The sequence below is a fragment of the Phaethon aethereus genome (assembly GCF_964289735.1).
Source record: "Phaethon aethereus genome assembly, chromosome: 1".
Taxonomy (NCBI): domain Eukaryota; kingdom Metazoa; phylum Chordata; class Aves; order Phaethontiformes; family Phaethontidae; genus Phaethon; species Phaethon aethereus.
The window spans coordinates 132206845-132233171 of NC_138575.1; the positions used below are offsets into that span (position 1 = coordinate 132206845).

Consider the following 26327-nt stretch of genomic DNA (forward strand, 5'->3'; position numbering starts at 1 on the left):
TGGTCCATGTACTGTACCCTACCACCCTCTTTTTGACACAAAATGGGGGAGAATTCCAGTACAGTGGTAGTTTCCTTGGGGTAGGGACTATTAAAATGAGATTGGAGACTAAGGTCATAATCCTTTTCCTACCACTTGTGTGCAAACTTGTGTATATGTAAGCATATACGTAATACACGGTCGGACTCAGTGATCTTAAAGGTCTTTTCCAACCTAAATGATTATGATAATGTTGAATGAGAACAGCTCAGACAAAACTATGGAAGATATGGGGGACCTAAGTGGCAGAAATGGGATACCTGGAGGAGTGCTGCTTCTGTTTCCCTGGTTAATCTTGCTTCTCTTCAGCCAGTTAATTTGGCAAGTGGGAGCCCAGGAGGCTTCCTAGTTTGGCATTGGCAGTAATTCCCACTGCCCAACTTAATCCAGATGCCCACACCTAATTCAGATGCTCGGGATAGGAGGTTAGTCCCCTCCACTGCACCAGTGGAGAGAGAGACCCTGCAGAGCCTGTTGAAAGCAGGACCTGAATTCAGCCTGAAGGAATCTTTGCATCGAGGATGAAAGGAATCTGGTGGGAGACTTGCCTCAGGTAGGTGGTATGAATACTCAACAGTGGAGCAAAGCAACTGCAGTGAAAATGCACTCACCTAAAATGTAATTTTGAATAATGAATATGTGAGAGGAAACCAGTTTGCTTTAGATATTCCACAAACAGAAAACAATCATCAGATAAAATATTCATTGTGAATTATTTGCATAGGCCCATAGGAACTTACTGAACACCAAAAGACTGATTTGCCAGAAAGAAATAGAGAGTCTTTAGTCTGGTATTTCTCTTCTCTTAAACTTCCAATAATTGTCTATCCAGCAAACGAATTTGTCTCTTTCTTCTGCTGTTATTCTGTACTTCCTGGGCCATCCTTACTGAATGTTTTATGGCAGTTTTTCTGTGAGCCAAAGAGCTTGGATTTCACAGCAACATATTAAAGTGCATCAGAAAACAGTAGAAGACATCACATTTTCTCCACTTCCTTGTGGCTGAATTGCTACAAATTTTTAAATTGCCATACTTAAAAGTATTAGCTACAGATACATAAATCTCCCATTTTTAAAAACACATCCCAGCCTCAACAGGCCAAGAATCCAGCTTTTACATTAAGTAATATGACAAGCAATTCTAGGTGCCTCTGTTTCTGAATACCCAATGAATACCCAATCTGAGCCAATTTAAAGGGACATAGCTTGGGGCAACCTAAATCACTATACCATACTTGATTTAGAAAATACTGGATTCTTGTAGAAAAAAGGCTGATTCAGTATCTAGGTTGCTTCAAGCAATTTTTTTCTGTAACCTGTCCTTTAAACCCTGCTAAAGATGGTTCCACAGCCAGCCAAGGCAGCATATTCCCAGTGCATGCCTATTCTTGGAATTAGGATATGAAAATTGAATTATATTTGCTGCAGATTAAGCTGATTTTGTCTTGTCCCACCTTCAGGGGACATGAGAAACATTTGATACTTGTCCTTATATATCCTTTTCATACAGAAAAGTGCTACTGCAGTTCTCCTCAAATTAATATCTTCTAGACTAAGTAAGCTTTCCTGCAGAAGGTGTATTTTCCTGACTCCTCATTCTCATTCAATTCTGTACTCTTTCCAAGTGTCATGCCCACAGTGTTCAGCTGAAGACTCATCATCTCCAAGAAGAACAGAAAAGAAATGTCTTCCACATCTTCAGTATGTTACTCAATAAATTGAGTAAGGATTAGATATGGTGGCTTTGTAGCATTGCCATAGTTTTTACTCATGGTCAAGCAGTAACCAAGTGCAACCTCAGATACTCTTCTGCAGAACTGCTGTTTAACCAGTTTTCCCACATCTTGTTTGCACCACTGATTTATCCTTCCCCTGTGGATTTGCCTTTTCTGAATTTCTTATTGTTGATTTCACATCAGTCTTTCAATGGGTCTGTCCTGGTTTCAGCCAGGGTAGAGTTAATTTTCTTCATAGAAGCTAGTGTGAGGCTATGTTTTGGATTTGGGATGAGAAAATGTTGATAAGGTGCTGATGTTTTGAGTTGTTGCTAAGTAGTCAAGGACAGTCCAGCTTCTCGTGCTGGCCTGCAGCGAGCAGGCTGGGGGTGCACGGGGAGCTGGGAGGGGACACAGCTAGGACAGCTGACCCAGACTGGCCAAAGAGATATTCCCTACCATATAACGACATGCTCAGTATATAAAGCTGGGACAAAGAAGAAGGAAGAGGTGGAGGGACGTTTGGAGTGATGGCGTCTGTCTTCCCAAGAAACCATTACGCGTGACGGAGCCCTGCTTCCCTGGAGATGGCTGAACACCTGCCTGCCCGTGGGGAGTGGTGAACAAATTCCTTGTTTTGCTTTGCTTGCGTGCGCGGCTTTTGCTTTACCCATTAAACTGTCTTTATCTCAGACCATGGGTTTCCTCACTTTTACTCTTCCGATTCTCTTCCCCGTCCCACCGTGGGGGAGTGAGTGAGGCTGCGTGGGGCTTAGTCGCCAGCTGGGGCTAAACCACAACAGGGTCAAGTGAATTTTGACTTCTGTTCTCAACCTTTGAAATTCTGCAGTCGTGTTGGACAGACAATATTTTATTAATATACTCTCCTTTCCACTACCCATTCCGGTAGTAGTGAAGACATTGAATAGAGCTGGCCCTGGAGCGCCCATGTGGGATCTCCCCTTCACATGCCTGCTAAGGGTAACACTAAGTGTGCAAAATACGTGTATACACACACACAGAGTGCAAATGGGTATGAACAGAGTACAGAGATGGAGTTGAAATTTGACATGATAATTCCTTTCGTACCACAATAACTTGGGGATTTGAACACAATTAAATTTCATAGTAAATTTTTTTTTTCCAAACAGTGCCATTTGACACCATAATTTGTGTTTAAAGCGCAGATCAAAACTGCTACCACAAGAAATACTATGATTCTGTAACTATTTAAAAAAGACTGATGTAGCCTCTCCATGTTCGATTTAATTCTAGCACTCGTATACTAGACTCACGGTACATTTTTTGTAAAAATTAGTAGCGTGCTTGCCCCTTGCTCCCTCAGCCGTATTTTGGACACCAGTCATTAGATCATCTTTCTCTGTTTCTGTGGTTTAGTGAGGAAAGCAGAAAGTTGTTCATTTTGCCAGAATTACAGATTGCTTTCCTCTGCCAATGGAAGTTGTGTTGACTTAAGCTGGAGGGGAATGGGCTGAGATCACCCTTTTGCATTGGAATATCTTATGTGCGTGTGTGTGAGATAAATGAGGATGAGAATAAATGAGGGGAGAGAAGGAGGATGGCAGTGCGGGAGGGCAAGGTGCCAGAAGATCTTTCTCTGAAGAAAGAGAAAGCTGTCTGGAAATGTGCGTTGTCACTCCCAGAGGAGAGGGGGGAGGCCTGCGATGCAGTGCCTTCGCATGTCATGGAGGCGTGGTGGGACAATCCGTGGACCCTTGGGCAAACTGTCTTTCTGCAGAGCTGCGCATCACCTCCCTGTTTGTAGGGCATGCCGGAGATTTACCTGTTCTCCAGCCAATTACTGGCACGATGGGCCGTAAACACATTGCTGGAAAAATGCAGTCCTTTAAGCAGTGACCTAGTTAAGGCTCCTACGTCTGCAGAAATTTGGTTTTCCCACCTAGGCAGCTCCTAGCTAACCCCTGGTAAGCTGCTCCTTTTCTCTCCCACTCTCTCTTGAAGGCTGTAGCTCTCTCTTTGCAGGTGTAATTCAATCAAACAGGCATTGCATATTCCTCGCCAGTCATCGCCAGTCCCCCAGGCACTGACCGAGTCATTGCCTACCCATCGGCCTTGCCGGGAAGTTGCATAATGCTGCAGAGACACAATGGAGAAAGGGATATTTTTAAATGTGTGCTTTATTTTTTTTTTAAACCTGTATAAATAAATACAAAATGACAAAGAGGTTCATGTTTACTAAACATTGCATTTGATTGTATGACATTACACAGTGTGTGTCACAATAGTTCACCTTGTAATTGTGTCCTTTTAGCTGTTGGTGCATAATTCTATAACTCATAGGATACAATTAGTCCTGAAGCTGCATCCAGCCACCCTTTTAGTGGAACCCCTGAGTGCTTACAATTGCAAGAGTGTATTAGGGGAGCGCATGAGCCAATTGGCCAAAATTGGGGAATTTCATAAGAGAGGTCTGGCATAGCAAAAGAAGAAGCTAATGGGAGGGGTAGGATAGATTCTTGAGAAAAGAAAAACTATTAAAGCTTTGGAGCACTTTTATTTCTGATTTTCTTCCCTTAGCAGTTAACAGAAATATAGCCGAAGTAATCAAAGTCAGCAGAGATCACAGGTTCATTTAGGAATATGATTTTTTTCACGGTTGCTGAGAGCACGCAAATTGACAAACCTTGCATGATCAGTTTTTACCTGAAGAGCTGGTTCATATTTTGATAAGGGTAAAAACACACTCAACCACTTGATGTAATACTGATTCTCCAAACCACTTACCATCCTCACCCAGTGAAGGTCAACTGCCAAGGTTTTATAGACATACTCTGGTCATGATTTGCTTGCTTGCTTGCTTCTTTAAATCACACTCCACGTGCTTTTTCACACTCATTCTCTCTAATTCTCTTCAGAAGGCTTGAGTAGAGATAGTTTACCTTCACATTTAGAGCTTATAAAAGTATTTGCTGGAAACAATTTTTTCATTCTGTTTGGCCTGTTTAAAGCAAATTGTTGTTTTCAGGTAGACAGAATTTTGTATAGATTTTTTCCCATTATTCTGTGATATACGTATATTTCATATGTATTTTAGGAATGGGGGTAGCTGTAAAGGATGACCCTTGACTACTTGAGACCTATAGTTGGTCACCTAAGTATGGTTTACATTTGCTCACTGGCTGATTTAAGGTATATTAATGGGAACTATGCCTAAAGAAACAATTATGGAATTGAATGGTGTGTGAGCACCAGGGAACTGGTGACATTACACATAAGCCATAACAAGAAGTTAAAAACTGTAGAGAGGTTTTGGACTTTGACCATCTTTCTCTGGCTTTATTTTTCGTGGGTCAGGGGGGTTTTGGTAACATTTAGTTGATTCTGCATCCAAATCTGTCTTTCCACATGAGCACAATGTTTGCTACTGTTTGCGTTTGCTATTGCCCTCCTGTGAAGTGCTGTTCGCTTGTGGTTCATCTGCCCCGTCTTCCCCGGCTGGTGGAGTTGGAGCTCAACACCTTCCTTCCCTTCGGCATCATTTTGAAATAAGCTTGGTGGTATCATCTGCTTTACCGGGGAACTATTTACCAATTTACTGTTCCATAAAACGATTGTATCTAAACACAGGTACCCCCCTGCTTTGGTACCGGACATACTGCTGTTACCTGAGTGTGTGACAAGGTTGAGACATTATAGGAGTAAGTCACAAAAGATACGTCTTTTCTCAGCTCACCTTCTGCCTCTCCCCTCCTGCACAGAAGTTTTCGTAAATGATTTTATGTGCTTCGAATTCATCAGACTCAGTAAGACTTTCCTATCGGAACAAAGGCAAAAATGTCAACTTTTTTTTAAAAAAGAAAACCCAAAATTTTCTGTGGAAAATCTCAAATCCAGCAACTCTATCCTCCTCTCCTCCCCTTTCCAATGTTTTATTTCCACTGGGCAACAGGTTTTGAAGCCAGCTCTTATACTCTGCTTGGAGTGCACCAAAACCCCATAGTTCCTTCTGGCTTAGGAGTGGAACATTGAACAACTTTCGAAAATTTGGTAGTGGAAAATAAGGCATACAAAATCACTGGTAATTAAGCCTCATAAAATCAGCTGCCACTTAGCAAAGTAATGGGACTTTTACTTGCTCTCCTTCCCGCTGTGGCCACCTTCATTTCCAAATGTACTAGCAGAGGATAGAGATGGCAGGTGCAGAAAACCTTCTGGGGTGAATAAACCAGTTCATATTTAAAAAGATTTGTTTGATCTAAGCAAAGTATCTTTCACCGGTTGTCTCAGTAAAACCTGCAATATGAATCTCAGATGGGCTACGTGGCATGAAGCCAGAGGCCGAGGGACATCAAGCACTGGAAAAAGGCAAGCATGGGTACGCCTGAACATCTGCATCTACAGAGTACCGCAGAGGCCAGTTTTTCTTACAAGCTTTTAAAGAACGTTAAAAATACGAATGCCCTCTTTTGTACTCCTCTGATGAAGGAGCTTTGCCCTGCAGTGGCTCGGGTGTGGGTTGTTGCCCATCACATCTCTGCTGGTCCGTGCTCCCCTCTTTGTCCCAGGTCCTCGGTCACTTGGGCAGTGTCAGAGGGAGCGTCTGCCTCAGAAAGCGGACTGAAAAAATGAAACTCAGCCTTCGACTTCAAGGGGAAGAGGAAAAGTCATCTGGAACGTGACGGGCCATGCTTTGAAGAAGTGCTATCAGCTATAACTCCCGTGAAGTCTGTGGAGAGGTGCTGATGTACACAAAGAGTACATCATTAAAGTATTTTTCCCATCATTTTTTCCATTTCTCCCTTACCCAGACTCCACAGTTTAAAGCTCTGTTGGCTGCAGTTGTCAATAATTTAAAACTCTTACCTTATTTTCAGCCTGGTGCTGGAACAGACCACCTGAAGAGCTCTCCAGGGCTGTGAGTACATTTGAGAGTTTTTCTGTGTAGGTTTTTATGGAGTGCTCTACAATAAATGTAGGCATTTCTCATCTCAGTACACTTTTCGTTTCCCTTGACTTTCCCATTTCCAATATGTATTTGTCATTTCTACCTATGAAATATTCTCCATAAACTTATTTGCTTCTCACTTCAAACATTTTGTATTCTGAGATCTTGGCTTTTGAAGCACACGCTGGGCAAAAAAAGGAACTCACCGATGTTAGAAATCCTTTCTGTAATTCTGAAGTCACATGTCTCAGCTCCAAATTTCCCCTTTCTAAGCCCAATTCCTTTAACCTTTTCCTGTAAATTAGATTCTTCAGGCTTGGTGTCACCACTGCCTGTGAGATAATAACTCTTCCTTTGATGGAGAGGTTTGCAGAGTGCCAAATGAGCAGTTTAAATGGTGTTCTCTCTCTTTACTCTCCCCATTTCTGCAACTTCATATTATAAATCCACTGTATAGCATCCACACAGATGGAGATATTAAATATAATATGATGTTCTGACACTGAGCTTTGAATGTTTCTCCTTTCTAGACCTAATAATATATGTTATGTCACTTGGATATAATCGGAGATGTGTCAGAGCAGCAAAATGTTGTTGGCTTTCCTGTGATAGCTGCTGTACACCCTTCCAGCAGGATCCAAGCTGTTGACAGAAATGGCTCCCATCAGAGGGGCTAATGAGCAGGAATAGTCCTGAAATTATAATGTGGCCAGAGGCTCTGGAGCCAACGCCAGGAGAGGCTCAGCAGAATCCCACCTCTCTTGCAGCCAGGGGTACGGTGTACTGCTTCGTAAAGCTGTCAACAGGCAAGTCCAAAACAGCTTGCAAGAGCGTGCTGAGAGGAGAGAAAAGAGAGAAACTCAATTGCAGATGTTCTTGACTCAGGAATCGCCTTAAGAGAGCTGGTATTTCCCACTTCCCGCTGTAGGTAATGTGCCTGAGGGCTCACTTTGTCCGGAAAGAAAATCGATCACGTCTTCAAAATAAAAGAAAAAAAAAATCCCTCCAACACATGAGTATTTTATCAGGAAGGTACTGCTATTTCAGAAACATTAAAAGTCAGCTGCTCTTCTCTAAGCATTGTAGTAAAAAAGAGTGAGGGTCCATTCGTTATTTTTCAGTAAATTATGAGCCAGAATCTATTTGACTCACCTCTTTTTCTGTATGATATTGTATATATATCATGCTAAAGTCTCCAGCTCTGGGCTCCAGATTAGATTAGGAATGATATCTACCTTTCATTCCAAAGCAATGAGGTACTGAATCTATATTTGAATTCATATAATTAGGCCGCTGTAAATTTTTATTTTCCATACAAGGACAGACCCTTTGTTCCCAAACGCCTTACCAACTTCTCTGTTGCCCCCCTCCCCACCGCCCCGCTGACCCATTACGAATTTCAGAACAGCTAATCCATTCTGCCTGCCAGCTTTCAACTATGTTTCTGGGTTGGCTTTTCCTCCTCCTTATAAGGATGCAACTTGAGTTGGGCGTACAAAAAACATAATTGGCACGGGGGTGTATGCACTATATATATATATATTAGTGGGGCATCTCATTTTTCTGAATATAGCTGGCAAATATAAAATCATTTTTACTTGTAGCATCAGTGAACAGATTGCTTATTATGAAATATAATCAGTATGTGAAGGCATATTTTTTTGCAAATTGTGTTTTCTGGCATCAACTTGTTTGTATACATTTAAAATTTTGTTTCCAGTAAACTTCACCTGTGCGACTCAGCAATTTCTAGGAGGATAAGTGTCAGTCTTGCCCAATAGCATGTCTGTTCATGGAATAGATCATATTTAAGGAGACTGTATGTGGCCGAAGAGAATCAGAATAGAATATTCTGCATTCATTTATAACATACTCTATTGTATACAGTCCGGATGCCCAGCTACTGGGGTCTTTAACATGATTCTTGCATTTCCCATATCTATGAATTTTCAAGGGGACTTTTTTTCTGCTGATGGATTGTTAGATGTCTTATTCCCCAGTTCTTTCTAGCTAGGTGCTTGGCATATATTTCAGTTGTTCTCTGCCAGTAAACTGCAATCAGCAAAACAAATCCAGTTCTCCTCAATAAGTTCTATATTGCCATTAACCTTTACATGTTTAAATGATATTTACAGGATGAATGTAAATGTGAGCACACTTCACTGTTTTGAGTCCATAATCCTGCCTGGTTCTGTGTGCAAATTAGTTGTATGAAGAAGAAAGTGTGGTATTTTGGACTGACAATATTCTCATTTGTATGCAAGAGTGCAAGAATTGCACGTGGAAATGATGTATCTTTCGTCAACACTTGTTTGGCTCAACTGTACTCCTTGACAACCTAAAAATCAGACTTAACATGCCTTTATTCTGAAGGTATACAAATGGATGCATTTTCAGAATAAAACGTACTGATTACACATTTGGAAAACCTGATTTTTCTAAATTAGGTCTATGGAGAATTGCATGAACAGCTCTTGCTAACCTAGACAAATGAGGCACACCAGCCTCCTACGGGAGTTTTGCTCTTTTGAGTTCCTGTGCGATGCTTAGACGTAGCCTCTCCTACATTAGATTAGCAATTAGAAAATGGATATAATTGGATTTTCTGTTTCAGCCAGAATTTCTGCCAACAGTGCTTATGGATTCTGAATTTAAGGCAATGTAAGAAAGAACGCCTGGAAGTGACAGGGCCAGGAGCTGTAACAGGTGACAGAAGTCACCCTTCAACAGCAGACCCAAACTTCTCACTAAAGTGGCCAAAAGCCCATGGCAGCCAAAAGCCCACCAGCTCTCAGGCCTGCTGCTGTTTGCCATGACTGGGGCTTGGGACTGGCTCATCTGCTTTTTAGAATGAATTGATTTTTATTTCACTGCTGCAACCAGGTGTGACAGAGCAGCCGTAACTAGCACCCTTGTCACTCGGTGCGGTGGCTTGCTTCTCCATTGAAGCAGTTGGTCCAGGTGGGCCTACAGGGGTGCTGCTCTCCTTTCCCAAAACATTGGGAAAAGGTGTACAGGGTGGTCTACCTGGGTGTGGGAAGAGGATGATGGACCACAGTCTCCAGAAGCTGCGGTTCTGCTGGGGAACAGGAGAGGTGAGTCTCTCTGTGGTGATGGGGCTTCCTGACTTTGCGGCTGCTAAGGTGCCAGTAAGAAGATTTTTAATAGTTAATAATTCTGTTCAATAGTAATACTTCAGGTCTACCTACCAGATCTTGGAAGCTCTAGTTCTTGTCTGAGCAGATAACACTAGTTCTTGGTCAAATCAATTTGAGATTTTTACCTTAAGCTGTTGCTCTGTCTGTTCGGGCTGGGGTTCTGCTGCTGGGTTAGCTAGGAACCCCTCTGAAGAAAGGACTTGGATCCCAATAACATGGAAATGAATAGGTGTGAATCCATTTTCCCTGTGCTTGCTGCTGAGCAGCGTGCAGCCTGGGACAAGAGGGGCTACTGGAGAAGCAGTGTGCCCTTCGTCTTTGGGACGCTGCCAGCTCCGTGCTGCAGCAGGTGCCCCTGAACTGCTCCACCACTCCTCTCTGATGGGGGTCAGAAAGGACGCGCAGCCCGATTATTTGGGTTAGGCCAGGTAAATCGGTTTGTTGGGTTGGTGATTGATGGTGTGGGACTTCTGGAGCAGTCTGGGAGCACAGGAAGCAAAGAGAGAGACAGCCATTTTATTTTAGGCTTCTGCTATACATTGAGATTCATTATACAATTTTTTCCCTAAATTAATACAAAAATAGTAAAAATAGGTTAAAAAAAGCCCAAACGAAACCCCCTGACATCTTGCAAGCCATTTATTTGACGCACAGATTAAGACTTCTTGGAGCTTAAATAACCTAGATTTATTTATGATGACCTTTTTTTTTTTTTTTCTTTTCCTAAATTAAAAAAAGATGATGACTTGCAGAACGCCAACTGCATCAGACCGATTCGCACCTGAGAAGCGGCTGCTCCAGGCAGCCGCAGGTGATGCTGAGGTACCCTCTCTCCTGGCAGGAAGCTGTGCCAGGACCACGACGGGGCAAGTGGTGGCACATTGGGGCATGTCGATCTGTCCCAACCTATGCGTCATGGGCAAGAATGCATCTTCGAATCCCCTCCTGGGATGACTTTGCCATGTTTTTCTCAAAAAACCACCCCCCAAAAGTTCTCCCTTGCTCTTTCCTGGCAGCGGACAGGTTTCACAGGGGCTCCCTGGGGGCCCATCCCTGCCACAATTTGGAGTTAAAGCTCCCCACCCTGTTCTCTAACGAGACTGGGGAGTGGGTGAGGGGGCTTAAAGTTTCCCCTGTCCCTGCCCTGGGCTGAGGTCCCTGGGGCTGCCCTGCGGCGATGGTGCGGTGCCTGGCCGTGGGTGGAGGATGCTGCCTACCTTTGTGGAGGGAAAGTGGCTCTCTCCCTTCCACTCCCCCTTCTCATCAGAGCTCTGTGTACCCTGGGAAGGCTTACTTATTTAAAAATATTTGTAAGTAAATAAATGACAAGTAGTTTTAGCGATAAATGTAGGGATAAAACCATGGAAGGAATATTTTGCCCCTACGTAGCTAATTGTACAATTTGATTTGTACGAGTCGGGGTTTTAATACCCGCGAAGGCAGGGGAGGAAAAGGCTCTGAGTAATCCTTTCTGACCAGGGTCTTCCAAAAAGCGGCTTCCCACGGGGCTCGTGCCGTACCACGCGAGCTCTGGTTCGGCGAAACCCGGCAGCGCCGTCGCAACGCGAGGCGCGCGAGGAGAGGAGGGGGCCGGCTCCCGCGCGCTGCGGGCTGCGCGACCCCCGGGAGCCGCCAGGCCGGGCTGCGAGGCGCCGGCACGGGAAGCCTCCCCGCCGCTGTGCCCGGCGTCCCCGGGGCCCAGGCAGCAGAGCCGCCCCTGCCCCTCCTGTCCCACCATGCCGAAGCAGCGAGCGCAACTGGGGGTCCGCAGTGAACCCAAGGCGAACTCCGGTTAACTCCGCTCGCCTTCCCCGCACCTCCTTGAAGACACTATCTCCTTCCAAAGCTAACAAATAGGAGAAACACCAGCTTGCTAAGTTTTGAATCAATCAGTTCTTCTCTCCACAGAACCCACTTGCTAAAGAGCTGCTTCTGGCTTTCTCGCTTTTAAGAGAAGTCACGGTCCTCCTTCTGACTCTCCTGAACTCTGCCCAGTCATGCTGCCACTCCCTTTTGTTTTCTCTTTAAATAAAAATAAACCAGGTGTTGGTCGAGGTGGGCTTTGGTGGCTCACCGGAGCACAGTCAGCCTAGAGAAAAGCATTTAAAAGTACACCTTTCGATTTACAGTACATGTTTTACCTGAATTCAGCGCGGGCTCAGAATGCTTCTGAGAGCAGATGCGAATCCTCACGTGGCTCAACGTAACCTCAGGCCACTTTGGTACTGTTTTCCCTCCAGGTTCATGCAGTTGACCATGATAAGTGTGTTTGCTTGTCTTTGGAAAAGAAGCTCTTTTTCTTTGCCAGACAAGTTTTTCTCAGCTGTCACAGCTCTAATTTTAATCTAACTAGAACATTTTCACTTAAATCTTTGGGCAGAAAATTCTGGTTTCGTAAATTAATTTTTATAGCATAGTTATTCCAACTATACAAACTTTCCTCTCTTCATTTTTTCCTCCAATTAGAGTACTTGTAAATTGAAAATGAACTTGTACTAAGACAACATTAGGAATTATGATCTTAATGGTCATATGCACTTGGGTTTGTTTTTTTTCCCCCATGCTTTCCCCATAGTAAAAATATACTGTACCACATACCTTACTGTATGGAAATTTCAATGTTTATAGAAGATACATGTGCTCACTGAGTCAGAGTCCTATATAGTCTTGTTAGCTTTAGTTAAATTTTTGCTGCTAGATTTTAGTCAGTGCCTGACAGTGTCTAATACTGTTATACTCACTGAATTTATAAAAAAAATAGGGTCATCTATATTGCAAACAAAACCACAGTGATACCTGGGCTAAAAAGCCACTTAAGAGTATGACAAAAAACTGCTTAAGCCTAGGTAGTCTTCCAAAACAAAGGTTCACTAGTAAGGGTAAAATCTTATGCACAGTTAGCCACTGGGACTGCTTTGGACTGAGAACAGAGCACGGCATCCGCACCTATTAACCAATCGGCGCAGCGAGGACCAATTATCTTTGGTGAAGATAATCGCTCCAGAGGAAAAGGTCAATGAGGAGGAAGGCCGAAGTGGGTTAGCATAGTCTGAAACCTGGAGAACACGCCGTTTCTGCTTCATGTTGAGGTATTCAAGCTACCTGGAGAGAAGGAGTATTCGGTGCATCTCTCAGACACATCAGGATTCAGGCAGAAGTCTCATGGACCTGGGCTGAGTACACCCTGGACATTTTCATGGCTTTACCTCGCCAAGCCTGGAAGTGGGGAGCGGAGTGGCAGCTTGAGGTGAAACACGGTGAAAAATGTACATAAGCTCTTTTCGGCTCTGTTTTGGGGACGCTTCAGAGACTGTCTCCTGCCTTGCCTATCCTTCCCTGGGCGGAGGGGCATGGCTCCTCCTCCCCCTCGCAGTCCCGGGTGACCAGCAGCAGTTGCTAGTTACTGGTGGGGCAACACTGGTGGGGCACCGGGAGGAACTGCTAGGGGAGGAATCTGCTCTTAAACAGATTTTTAAGAATGGGGTGGACAAACATACTTCAGAAATGATTTAAATGTCGTTGGCTCTGTCTTGGGGCAAGGGGGGTGGGCTGCATGACTTCTCACCCTGTCTTCTGTGGACACCCAAGCACGTCCTGCGGCCCTTTGCCATAGGAGTGCCTCCAAATCCTTTTTCTGACGGGTTTGGAGATAGAGGAGTAATTTTATCACTGGCTTTATCACCTTCCTTGAAGATCTCTGAAGGCCTCACATGCTGAGATTTAATAAGAGATCTGTGAAACTACAAGCTGGTCTTTGGACATCTCTTTAAAGACGCTCCTATCTATGCGTTTCAATTAGACGTGAAGAGGTTTATAGTAGCCATCGTTGTGCCTGGTGGTTGCAAGTGATAGCATCAGGGATAGCAGAGGTGTAAAATCAGTGTTTGCCACGTATTCCTCTCTGCAGTGTACAGACAACCTCTTTCACACATCTCCCGTCTCCCGTGTCCCACAAGCCAGTAGATTGCTGCTGCCAAAAGGGGTTTGCAACTCCCCTGTAACTTCAGCTAATTTGCTAATGCCCTCAGAAGTTTAAAAGCCACTGCAGCCGCCTGTTGAACAGCCAGGAGAAAGGGTGACTGTTATGTAAATGACAGAATGACCGTCACAGAAAATCTACAGCAAAGTATATTTAAGGAGTGATTTTTGGCTGGACAACATAGCCCCAAGCCTGAGTCTAAAGGAAACAGGGGAAGCAGATCTTTCCTCTAGCCTCACATTCATTTGGCTGTCTTCAACGTGTCCGCCTGAGTTCTGCCAAGGCTGAAGTTTTGTTACAGCTTTCCAGCCGCTACCGCAGCAAATGTTGTTTGTTCAAGCAAAGAGCCTGTGCATCCCTGGACGCAGCTTCCTTTCCTTCTGCTCAGAGAAGGGACGTGTCCAGGGGAAAGTAAACGCTGCCAGCTGCAATGCCGACTTGTTTTGCTAGTCAGTATGTAACATTTTGCTTCAGGGCAAAATATCCGATTATCTTATTTTCTGCCAGGGAGGAAGCTTCAGAAGTATCTCTTTGCTTGAAAATTAATAGTCACTAGGCAGCATTTGCGGGTTTTGCACAGGGCATTCCGAGGGTTACTGGGATTGGGTGCTAAAGAGAAGTTTCCTGCGATGAAGCATGCCCTGGGTTTGTGACCACAGATGTGCTCATCACCGCACGGGTAACCCAGGCAGCCCCCCGAGGCGCAAGCCCCACGGCGCCCGCGGTGCCCCTTTGCCCTCCGGGTACTGCGATTGAGGCAGACCCTGTGCCAACTGCTGAAAACGCCTCAAGTACTTTCCTACTTTCTGGACAAGCTGTAGAAAGGAGCCTGGTCACCATACGTTCGCCTTGCGCTACAAAGCAATAGTCCATCTGCTCACGAGGCCACCCGACGCACCAGCCAGCTTCCTGCAACTGGGTTTTCGCAGGCAATGCATAGTCGAATACTCTCAGCAAAACCTACAGAATTGGCTTACGTATCCCCACTGGGGTTCAACCGCATGATAAAACCTTACAGTAATGAGCCTGTCGCTCTTAAGGGTGGAGAGGGTGGAGGAGGAACAAGATGCTTCTTTATCTGCATTACTCCACATCACAGATGCTGACAGAATTATTGATTTAGAACTCACAGCTCCAAAGAGACTCAGTAATGTAATCTTTTTAAGGTTTTTCTTTTTCTTCCCTCAGATGTGATGTTTTCAATAGGCGCCTTAGATATGGGCTCTTTGGGGATGTTGTTAAACTTGCTGCTGCTAAATGCAGTCCCAACCTTCAGTTTGTTCCACACAACTCTCCTGGTCTACTGTCTCTTGGAAGAGCCCATAGTTGCAAGGTCTATTGCTTTACAGGTACTCTAGGAAGATTGAGGGATTAAGTTACACATTACGTAAAACTACCCACTAATCCTCTTAGTGTGCATTACCAGTGAATGGCCTGAAATAGGCTCTCACTAGAAGAGCCCTAACATTCACTTTCTTGATGACATTTTAGTATTTGAGGTTTGTGTCATGGGTTTTGGTGCTGAAATATTCAGTACACCATCTTCTGTCTGCTGCTAGATCCACTTGCATGTGTTAGTAGAGTGCTAACAAAATTACAGTTGGTAAAGCAGATTACGTGTTTCACTAGTAGCGAGACATGTATAAAATAGAATTATATATTTTCTAGAGTGACAGAGTCACTGGGATTTTTTGTCCTTTTTTTGTTCTTTTTTTGTTCTTTTTTGTTTTTATAAGAAAAAGAAACAGCTATAAAACCATGATTAAAAATGTCACAAGGGATGATTTACATTTTAAAATTATATTATTAGGAAAAAAAAAGTGATTTATAACATAAAAGTGTTTGGAAAGTGTTTGGTTGCTGTGTACTGCCTTCTTTCCCAGTACAGTTTGTTATCTGTTATAGTCTTGCATAAATGTTTAGATTAGGGGAGAAAAGAAAAATGTGACGGCTACGACCTATAAGAGCTGACTCACTGACTTGAGTTATTGCTGTGCAGAAAGTTTGTAAAGCCTTTACATCCAGCAAACATTTAGTGCTACTTCAGCCTTGACAGTTGACCTTTCAATCTGATTGGGTTTAGCCACAATAATTGCAGCATCTGCAGTACAGGCGATGCAGACAGCTGCTTAGGAACCCAACTTCTCTCATTAGATCTTACTTCATGCATCTAAAATTGAACCCTTCTTTGCATGTGTGTGCAAATTTTCTCATAATACCTGTTATAGGAGCTGAGCAAGGTACAATCCCCCAGCTCTTTTTTAAAATTTATTTTTAATTTCTCCCATAATTTTGAATATTCCTGGATTTAGATTAGAGGGGGGAGGGAAAACCTCCAAACTCCTTCCTCTCTCCAGATATTTAGTCAGTATTGGTTTCTTTTTTTTTTTTCCCTCAGTAAGACCTAGTGTAAAAAAGGAACAAACAAGTTAGACTGTTGTAATTTGGTCAACCACTCGGGTGCTATCCATATCCACCATTTCAACACACTCTATTTCCTCACGGTTTTCAGGATTCTTCTTCTCTTTCCTCTTCTTCTTGGACGGTGGCAGGAAAGTCAGTATCACAGGTAAAATGGCAAAGCAGTGAAAGAAGGTGACTAATGCTATTAAAAACAAGCACCTGAACAGTGTACGGGTCAGATTTGAAGGCACAGCTGCAAGAGGAATCAGACCAACAATATAGCAGAGGTAGCTCTGCAAAATAGCTACCCCATGCACTTCCAGGGCATTTTTCACCCATTTAGTTCTTGTGAACTCTTTGCCCAGGACAAAGGTTGATAACAGTGGAGCACAGTTGTCAATTGTATAATTAATTCCGTAAATTAAGCACAACACAGAAATACAATCTAGTTCCACTTTCCACAAGGTCATAAAACCTATAACTCCAAACTCAACCGAGGCAACAGTTAGAGTGAGCCAGACATTGATCAGAGAGTCTGCCACCAGGAATGCAGAGAAGAAGAGCAGAAATAAAGCACTAATGCAGGAGTTTTGTAAGGGGGCTCCCACTGAAGAGGCGTAACGATCCATGTACACAAACGATGGATTGAAAACGATAAATTTCACCTTGGAGGTGAGAGAGAGTTTCCTCAGGGTCTCCAGGAGGTCATAAAGTTCTTCCCTCTTGGTTTCCATTGTCTTGGCCACCAAGAACATCCTGGAGGCCACGACATCGACTTCGTTGTTGTATTTCTTGGAAAAGATGATATCCTCTGAAAAATGGGCGAACTGAGGGGCCTTTAGGAAGGAGTTCCTCAACATATCAGTGAAGTTTTTCTTGGGCAATCCAGTAGATATGTTGAGTTTCCTAAGGTAATTTAAGTAGCTTTCGAACCAAGATATCCTCACAAAGCCCTTGGTATACTCCAGCACGTCCTCCTGGACACTGGTGTTCCAGTACTCGATTGACTCGTAGATGTAGAACCCAATCACTGGGCTGTAGTTACTGAAATACTTCTGCTGGGCAGTCGTATACTCAATGGTCCGTGTCGCAGTCGCTACGATGTTGCTCAGGTCTGACCCTTCACTGACCTGCAGGTAGCCCATTAAGGCAAAGGAAATATAAACAAGGTAAAAGAGAACTACAAAAGGCTTGACGTAAGTGTTTGTTATCCAGTCACAATAATAGCGTTTAAGGAACCACACCAAAAGATGACTCTCATAAGTGTTCGTTTCCTCTGAATCCGCTGTGTCCTCACTGAATTTGGCCGTCAGAAGAAACCTATACCATGCAGGCTTCTCTTGCAATACCTCTGGCTTTGGTACCTTTCTGCAGAAGATACTATGCTGGTAGTTGTTTTCTATGTAGCCAGTAAACACCAGGCTGGAACCATAAAAGGAGAGTACATAGAGGTAGTTGAAGAAGATTGCAATACAGGAATTGCAGCAGAAAATCCTGGCTGCTTCAATGTTAGTGAAGGGACTGGCACCTATTCCAAAAGTGACCAGGTACATGGCAGTGGTGAGAGAAAATGAGAGCATGGAGTCTGCAAACACGGCTGCAGTCCTCTCTTTAACGTGTTGGTCTTCTCTAGTTTTTCTCCAGGAGGACAACATTTCAAAAGTCCCATATAACCCATGACCTACAACAGAGAACAAAGTGAGTGTTTAAAGTAGTCGAATCAACATGTGGAGAAATGTAACGTGGATATGTTAAAAGACTCAAAGGAGACACAGCTTGCCGTTATGAATGCTTGAAGTAAACGTCCTGCAGAAGAGAGAAATTGTTATGTTGGTCAAAGAGCCAGGAGTGCATTCACTACCTGACTAGCAAACCTTACTGCCAGAGCTCGAGGAGAGTTCTGCATCGCTGGTGCAGGGTTGACGGGTTAAAGAAAAAGGATTTTTTTCTGGCTGGCTGTTTCATTTCATTATTTTGAAGCGCCTGTGATGGAAGATGCTTTGAAATTAGTTTTTCCTGGTGATGGGATCTGACCTGTGGTGAAAACAAAGAAATATGGCCTTGAAGTGCCTATGCTGGAAGCAGAGCATTGGTTGGCTGCTTTGTAGAACACCTGTAATAAAATGAAACCTTTATACAAGCTGAACATTTTCAAGTAAATCAGTCACTGATTTCTCCACTTCCTATACAAATTTTCCATCAGGAAAAAGAAATCCTAGAAATGGAACAAACAAAAAAAGCACAAACAAATTTTAGAGATGCAGAACGGTAGAACTGATATGGAACTGCTTAAGGCATTGGTCTTCTTATTTTAATACATCTAAGGGCTTGTAAAACCAAATATAGCTCTATTTTTCTTGGCAGTTCCTACATTTTGTAATGTATTTAATTAAAATGGACATAGCATTCATGAAAGGAAGTAAAGACCTACAGACATAAAATCCTGTGCTCAACCCCCAAGTGCAGGTAAATTGGGAAAAGTGCATGGTTTTATTTTAATCCCTGGTTGGTCATCTTTCTCTTACGGTTTCTTTTTTGTGACTGATAACCAAGGCGCATTTTGAGAACACAGACCTGTGCTTTTTCATAGTGGACCTGAGCGGGGAACGCAGCAATCAACCAGCTATCAGATGAGAGTGTCTGAGATAAAAGTAGGTTGGTGTTTTACACAGAGATGAATGTAAAAATATAGTCTTTGCATCACACCTAAAATGTAAGGCTTTAATATTTTCTCATAATAACTCGTATCATGTTCATCTTTACTTAATAGATCCGTTCCATCTAATCCCACCCTCTTTGCTGCCTTTTGATTACTCCTCCTCCTTATTATTTTCCTGTTTTTACTGTCCCCTGCCTACCTCTCTGGTCTGCTCTTGCATTGTCTCTGGAAATTCCCAAAAGCCAGTCCACAGTGTTTTGCTCTTACCCACTCCCTGATAAAATTAGATAAAATGATCGGTGCTGAATTAGTTGCTGATGACACTGAAGTGCAATCACTGGATTTTTAAAGCTGATGCGCTAGTCTGGCAGGTCAAGGTAATTCAGAGATCTTTGTTAGAATTTCAGGCTGGCTGCAGAGTACCAAAATTGCTGTATCGGCTCTGTTCTCTCCACCTGTAGATGATTATCACTTTTGCCACAAGGGCTATAAATATCAATCAAGAAACCCCCAAACAAATGAGGTATTCTGAAGAACCAGAAAACCAGAAAATATATTAGGGGGGGTGGAACTAGATCTTTAAGGTCCCTTCCAAGCCAAATCATTCTATGATTCTATGAATTTGATGATGTTTCACAGAATCACAGAATCATTAAGGTTGGAAAGGACCTTCAAGATCATCAAGTCCAACCATTAATCCAGCGCCACCATGTCCCCTAAACCATGTCCTGAAGCGCCACATCCACACGTTTTTTGAACACTTCCAGAGATGGTGACTCCACCACCTCCCTGGGCAGCCTGTTCCAATGCCTGACCACCCTCTCAGTGAAGAAATTTTTCCTAATATCCAATCTAAACCTCCCCTGGAGCAACTTGAGGCCATTTCCTCTTGTCCTATTGGTAGTTACTTGGGAGAAGCGACCAACACCCTTGTCGCCACAACCCCCTTTCAGGTAGTTGTAGAGAGCGATAAGGTCTCCCCTCAGCCTCCTCTTCTCCAGACTAAACAACCCCAGTTCCCTCAGCCGCTCCTCAGAAGACTTGTGCTCCAGATCCCTCACCAGCTTCGTTGCCCTTCTCTGGACACGCTCCAGCACCTCAACATCCTTCTTGTAGTGAGGGGCCCAAAACTGAACACAGGATTCAAGGTGCGGCCTCACCAGTGCCGAGTACAGGGGCACGATCACTTCCCTACTCCTGCTGGCCACACTGATACAGGCCAGGACGCTGTTGGCCTTCTTGGCCACCTGGGCACACTGCCGGCTCATGTTCAGCCGGCTGTCAACCAGCACCCCCAGGTCCCTTTCCGCCGGGCTGCTCTCCAGCCACTCCTCCCCAAGCCTGTAGCGTTGCATGGGGTTGTTGTGACCCAAGTGCAGGACCCGGCACTTGACCTTATTCAACCTCATACAGTTGACCTCTGCCCATTGATCCAGCCTGTCCCGATCCCTCTGCAGAGCCTTCCTGCCCTTGAGCAGATCAACACTCCCACCCAACTTGGTGTCATCTGCAAACTTAGTGAGGGAGCTTAGTTACTAATGTTTATTCTTAAATGCCTCATGTAGGCGAAACATTTAATTAACTTAACAAAATAACCCTTTTGTGGTCTGTACCTTTTACTGCAGGGGCAGCTGCGCTTGAGTCACTCCACCCTTCCTGCAAGGAATATCCCATCTACATTTTACGAGATGTCAGAGCTAATCGCTCTCATAATGCTGAAAATAAGTATGGGGTATTTTATAGAGAATTCAAAATACAGAACTCATGAGATAATAGGACAGTTGGTGTATCTCCTTAACACGGTCACCTGGTATTTAGAGTAACAAAGTCCGTGCTCTCATGTATATCAGATATCTTACCTACATTGTTGTTTGGAGTCACAGCACGGACCACGACTGTCCAATTTGTAGAAATATTATGCTCCTGGTTTTGGTATGGCATTTGGCATTCATCTTAATTTTCCCAAACAGTGTTTTACAGCTGCTTTCAGAGGCCAGGTCAAGACTGTCAATTTGATAACTAGCACCGTGGCCCCTTTTAAAGCTAATGGGGAATACTGGAACTCCCCAGACGTAAAATCAAGCAAAAAGCACAATCAGTGACTGGCACCCCGTTGCTAATTATGCTTCAAATAGTTATGTTCTAGGCTCAGTAGGGAAAGCTATTAAGCTTGCTTTCTGTGTGTTCTTTGTAAAGACAGACTGACCTTTATTTAAATGTAACTGATCACTTGCCAAAGCGGGGAGTGAGAGGTTTAATCCATTTATGGCTCCCATAAGTCCTGCAGACAGGCTCGTCTGAGAATTTCACATGGCATCATATGCATTAGCTTCGAGTGAGCAAAACAGTATAAAATGAGGTCATTGAATATTACAAATTACTTCTACTGTGAGCTTTAGCTATAGCATGTTTTTGTAAAAAAACATTTCAGTGTTAATAGGCTCTTGCCTAAAAATACTCAAATAGCTGTATTAATTTGGAAAGCCTTTGACTTTCCAATGAATAAAAGAATTTGGAGCTAATTAAAGATGATGCTGAGCATGAGTTTTTAACAGGTATAAGATTTTGGATAATGTCTGATAACATGACTCCTGATACTACATATTTTCTTTAAGTAGGAAACATAAAAACACAATTTGCTCTTACATAATCTTTGAGACTACCCTAAAATGGAATCTGATTTAGAGAACTGCTCAAGTAAATGCACGAAGAGGCATCACCGCATGTGCTCCGCAAAGCTAACAGAAAAACATTTAGATATTCTTCTATCTTAGGATAGGTTCCTTTTGTTGTTTGCTACACAATCTGCATGCTAGGAATTGCTATTTTCCTTCAATTGTACAATTTGTGATGCCTCATTCCATTTGTATAATAGTTACAAAATTCTCATATACCTTTAGGAAGACAAGCCTAAACAACAAACGTGCACACTTTTTGCACTAGTGGCACTATTGACCTGGTCCAGTATCCTCTGAGAAAAAGATTAAGCTCAAACTTGTGCACAAATTAGGCATGGCAGTCCAAAGATTAGCCCTATTTATTTAGCTAAAACGGGATTTACCTAGCCTAATTTACTCCTCTAAATACTGACTGCAAGCACAACTTGGGGTGACAATCTCCAACGTTGTCTAACTTGCTGATGCTTGTATTAATCCAGCCCGCAGAGATTAGGGCCAATAGCTCCATGGAAGCATTTTGTGAGAATTTCTTTCATTATTCTGTCATTTCAGAGTTTCCATTTTTGCATCTCTAACTAATTTGCACCGATAACCTCTCTTTCTCTTGATGGTGCTGTATCTTCCTTATATAATATTAACCAGAAGGTGGCCAATTTTTCCTTGCAAATAAACTCTGTAATTGCTTTAACTGATTTTCCTTTTTTACTAGAGATTTAGCCACAAATCTGTAATAATTTAAGCAATTTGTTCATTATTCACAGCCATTCAGTAAATAATAAATAGGAACTCAAACAGCTAATGGGCTACTGGAGATCTTTTCCTGTTGACATTTGCTATTATGATTCACTGGTCATGCCCTACAGTCAGGCTGTACAACCATGAGCTAAAAAGAAGGAGTACACGGAAAGACGGATTTTTTTAAGGAAAAGAGGTTCTGAATGGGCAAAAGAAAATCTTAGGGGAATAGGAGAAAGGTATTGGAGAAAATGGGGACCAAAATATTTCTTTCCTTACTCTCTTTTTCTACTACTTTGCATTGTAGGAGCTACTCCTACCACGTGTCTTGGATGACTGAGGACAGAAATTCTGGCTTTTGTAGCCAAACAAAATGAAGAAGATAAGATAGATAGTCACTTTTATTTCTGAGGAGCTTAAATGTTTTATGGGCTGAGGTGGGCTATCTTTAATTTTAGAAGGTAATAACAATACCAGCAATAAAAACAGTAAATTATGCCTAGCTTAAATACAGCACTTTTATGAGTAGCCTGAAAATGCTATAGTTTCATTTGCCTCCTTCAGGATCAAGTCTTTCAATTACACATACTCCACAGAATCAATGCAGAGCGTGCATGAAAAAAAAAAAAAGCACTTGTAGGAAGTTGTGAAAACTAAGGCAAATTTTTCTGTGGCTTAAAATTATCGAATTATCTACCTCATTTTAAACACTAATGTGCAGGCACTTAAACTGTTTTTTTTTAGTACCATTTTAAAATCCCCCAAAAGAAACGCATCCTTTCCCCTGCCAAGTGGTTGTTCAAGCCAGAGGCCTTTACGAAGGGGCATCAGCAGCCTAGGCTTAAAGTTGGCTCCCTTCCTGCCTGGCAAATGGCAGGACTGAAGCAGAGAGGGGTGAAGGGATTTAAAGCAGCCCCAGAGCCTGTGGGAGGGCAGTGAAGTGACCTCCCGGTCACCGGAGTCACAGACCAACTCTCTGTTCGCTTGGCTTAATTGCTTCCCGAAAACAAAGGCTGCTGCCTGCTTTTATTGTTTAAAGATTAAGGCATATGTTCAATTCTGCAGTAAAATCATGGGAGGTTTTGATCTTATCGTGGTAAGATGAGGTTTGGGTATTGAAATAGACTTCTTTTGTAACAGAAAGTAAGGGGAATGGCTGAGAACAAGGGTTTGGTTCTTCTTCTTGCAGCTTTACCCATCTATGAAAGTAGAGAGTAACAGCACACTGCGGCTCCCAGCTTTTTGTTCTTACTGTTTTGAAGGGGGGTCGGGTGTTTGACACCTGAGTACAATCTCTCCGAATAAAGTCTCGCTTACAGGTTGTGAAGTTCCAGCTTTCTGCGTGGAAGGTCACGTTTCAGGGGTAATTAATTTTATGCATCCCATTTTAATGCAGTGGCACACAAAATGCTAAGAATGATTGGTCTCCACCTCAGTGAGGCTGAATGCTGCACCAGTATGTGTGTTGCCCATTAACTGCCAGAATTAAGACTAATAAAGCACCAAACTTTCTTCTGAAGGGGCAGACCCCTCTAGCAGCAAAGATGGGTTAAGAGGTGTTTCCCCTTCTCGGGCTCTGCTTGCCCTCCCCTACCAAAGTCTGCTGCTCCCTCATTGCTACTAATTCACTTGTTTCTAGTCTAAATTGGACTAAAGGAATGCTCGGGATTAGAAACATCAGCAACCTCTTTTTTTGAGGGTTACTTTTTAATCTGAAATCTTTTCCAGACACGGATGGCACAAAAGACTGGCTGAAATTGGGAATGAGTCGTGGCAGGAAATATGGGAGCCTTGTAAACTGGGTAGGCAAAAAACTGAAGGGGAAGCATGCTCTGACGGAGTTACTGAGGTTAAGTCTGGATTTTGATTTAAGGTTTTTGCTTGTATTGTAATGGCCGCATCCTTGTAACACTATCCATTCAGCTGGACTAATGCTGTCTCACTTAGGTTGATTTAAGCCTGAAATCATCCCACTGAATAGGAGCACTTGTCTGCGAAAAGAATTTAGTGTGCTGTGAAAGAGTGTGTGAATTTACAGAGGACTAGCTATGTTGCACCAGCTTTCTTTGTGGAAATCTGTGGCCAGCTTGGTTCACATTCAAAGTGGAGTGAAATATCATCCGCAGAGACAAACCCCGGATGAATTAACATGAAATAGCTAGGATGCTATAAATTCATATCCCAGCTTGCTGCCAATGCAGGCAAGGTCTCAAGAACTGCACTTGTGCAATATTAGTACAGGGGAGATCAGAATCATACCGTAGGAATTGCCCTTTCCAAAATGATACCTGTAATAACATATATAACATATGATATAATGAAGGTGCAATGAATTTTCCTAGCTGACAGCATTAAAAATAACAACGTACACTGCTCTGGGATCGCTTTCCACAGTAATGTCAACAAAGAGGCTGAGATAATTTCCCCCTGCTGACTTATTTTTTCCAGCTAGATCAGTGAGCTCATCAGCTCCCATCTTCTGAAAAGCCAAGTGAAACAGCTAATCCGGACTCTTCTTTGTGACAGGAGTTGCAATCAACCAGTTGTTGACTAAATACACAACCTGCCTCATGCGGCCTCTCTCAGCAGGCACAATTTTAACTTGGAACATACAGCAGGTTCAAAGTGCTCCTGAATATGCAGGCAGAGCATGAGAATTTGCATCCAGTTAAAGCAAACATCTGGCTTTATACTCTCTTCTCACTAAAATAATAAAATACTGCAGCTAACCGAGATCCTTCGGTATGCAGACGGAATTAGCACCAAGCCTAACTTATATGACAGTTCTCACGGAGTTTATCACAATTTAGTGGCATGGGTTGCGCCAAACAGTTAGATCGTCGTTAGCACGCTGCTAGCTTGTTAGCTAACAAACTGTGGCTTACTCTAGCCGACGTCTACCTTTGTGGTCCACAAACAGCACCGCAATGCTACAGTTTTGCTGTGTGAATGTCAGACCTCAAAGAGGGTGCGTTATCGTTGGACATCCCACCATGTGCAGACTTGCCTGTCCCAAACATTTCTGCTGAGCAAAGAAAATGCACTGTAAATCCTACTTGCTTTTCCTACGCTTGCCTGAGTATTTTGGGGGGCCCAGTTCACAGCGTAGAGTAAAATTCTATAGGATACTAATATCCTATAAGGTACTCATCCCATCAGCTGTGTTTCCAGGCAGCAGTACTGCTCTTGGGAGAACAGTGGCAAGGGCACCGAAGGCTGTAGACAGTTGAGTAGTCCTAAATGTGTCCTCATTTGCAAAGTGAGTGAAGTCTCAGCCAGCCAAGCACAGCCTGACTTCATTTCACACCTCCAAGCGCAGGTTCAAAGGGCAAGTAAGCATGAAGGCTACGTGCAGGCATGGCAGCTGGATTAAGAAGAACACATGAAGAACGATACAGGATGGGATGTATTGGTATAAGCTGGTAGGCTGTATGTATCGCAACGCCTTCTTTACCTCCTGTCACACAAATCCTACGTGTCTGTATTCTAACTGGATTACAGGTATGAAAACATACCTCAAAAATATCAGTGCTGTTGGGTTCAGTGTTTGCCATTATTGCTTTAAAGACTACTAAATTTTACATGTATATCAGTAAGGTGTACTATGCCTCCAGATGTTAACATCTGACTTGGGATCTTCCCAAAAGAGAAACATACTGAAATTAGATACGTCAGTCTGTTAGGCATCTAGGCATGATACCAGGGGATCAATCTCTGGGATTGCTTTACATTTGAATATTAGGCATTTACCCTCAAATGTCAGGCTGATCTCTCCAACTGTGCTTACAACAGCACCGGCCATCCCAGTCAGAAAGCTCCAGGCATGCCCACGTATTTCTCAACTTACTACCGGGATCAAAACCACGAGCATCTTGGCGCGTTCACACCAGATAAAAATCTGCCTCAGACTCCGGAGAGAGAGTTGTGTTTTGTACTGCATCTACTTGGCAACAAAATAAGAGAAAATGAAATGTTTAATAATACGCTCTCAGTATCTGCTGTGTTTCACAGCTGTGGGCGGTTGTGCCCACAGA

The 26327-nt window shown here is 43.2% G+C and overlaps 1 protein-coding gene across 1 annotated transcript in view; it reads right to left on the reverse strand.

Moving 5' to 3' along the window:
* Window positions 1–15980: 15980 nt before the first annotated feature.
* PTCHD1 (patched domain containing 1) overlaps window positions 15981–26327 on the reverse strand; it is a 36428-nt gene continuing 26081 nt past the window's right edge. Inside the window, exon 3 of the mRNA XM_082013020.1 lies at window positions 15981–17902. Coding sequence (XP_081869146.1) covers window positions 16248–17902 — 1655 coding nt within the window. The 3' untranslated portion in view covers window positions 15981–16247. The remainder of the gene's footprint in view (window positions 17903–26327) is intronic.